The sequence below is a fragment of the Bison bison genome, unplaced genomic scaffold (genome assembly GCF_000754665.1).
Source record: "Bison bison bison isolate TAMUID 2011002044 unplaced genomic scaffold, Bison_UMD1.0 scf7180017847352, whole genome shotgun sequence".
NCBI classification, from domain to species: domain Eukaryota; kingdom Metazoa; phylum Chordata; class Mammalia; order Artiodactyla; family Bovidae; genus Bison; species Bison bison.
Genome location: NW_011477925.1, coordinates 30,237 through 31,182, shown reverse-complemented (window position 1 = coordinate 31,182; position 946 = coordinate 30,237). Strand labels below are relative to the sequence as shown.

The 946-nt window shown below is 72.6% G+C and overlaps 1 protein-coding gene across 1 annotated transcript in view; it reads left to right on the top strand.

The window, feature by feature from the left end:
- The window catches only part of LOC104990672 (plexin-A1-like), a 39,184-nt gene that overhangs the window by 8,326 nt on the left and 29,912 nt on the right, over positions 1-946 (top strand). The window contains 1 exon segment of the mRNA XM_010842914.1: positions 301-483. Within this exon segment, the coding sequence (XP_010841216.1) occupies positions 301-483 (183 nt within the window).

Sequence of the window (946 nt, the reverse complement as noted above, 5' to 3'; positions counted from 1 at the left end):
GGCCCCTCCCGCTGCCTATTAGGTGTCACCCCGCATCCTGTCCTGAGTGAACCACCCCAGCTCCCCACGTGCCCCTGGCACACACCTGTGTGCCCCTCATGGCTCCCTGTGCCCCCGTGGTGGGGGGCGGGGCCTGGGCCTGGTGGGCGTGAGAGGTGCCCTTCACCCCGGGCTCCTGCTGCTCAAGCAGCTCCCAGGGCCTCCGTCCCCCCCCGCCCACCCGCAGCGGGGCCGGCCCCGCACGGCCGCAGCGTCTCCCCGCGGGACGGCCTGGGCCTCACCCCCCGCCTCCTTCTCCAGCCCCTGCAGATTGACGACGACTTCTGCGGGCAGGACTTCAACCAGCCCCTGGGCGGCACGGTCACCATCGAGGGGACGCCCCTATTCGTGGACAAAGACGACGGCCTGACCGCCGTGGCCGCCTATGACTACCGGGGCCGCACAGTGGTGTTCGTGGGCACGCGCAGCGGCCGCATCCGCAAGGTCAGCACAGGGTCATTGCCGGGGCGCCAGCGCCTGTTCCACGTGTCCTGGTGCAGAGGGGGCCCCAGTCCCCGGGACCGTTGTCTCCTCGCGCTCCCTGGGCGCTCCTGCGTTCAGCACGTGTCGAGGTCTGGGCTGGGCATGGGGGCCTGGGGGCGGGTCAGGCCTATGGCAGCTTAAGGCTGACAGGGCCTGTTGGCCTACAGGCCTGCCCACCCACGGAGGTGACCTCCAGAAGACCGTGGGGGCGGGGGCAGGGCCAGCCGGGTGGCCCCCTCCACCCCCGCCCCCCCTGGGATCGGGTGTCGCCGAGGCAGCACTCTGCCCAGAGACACAGGGCCAAGGGCAGGGTGAGGCTGGCTGCCCGCCCGCCCCTGGCTACAGTGAGCCTGTTGGGGTGCCCTATCGAGGGGGCAGCTCCCTGGCCCCTCCACGGGCCCAGCCTGGGGGTGCGCAGGGCGGG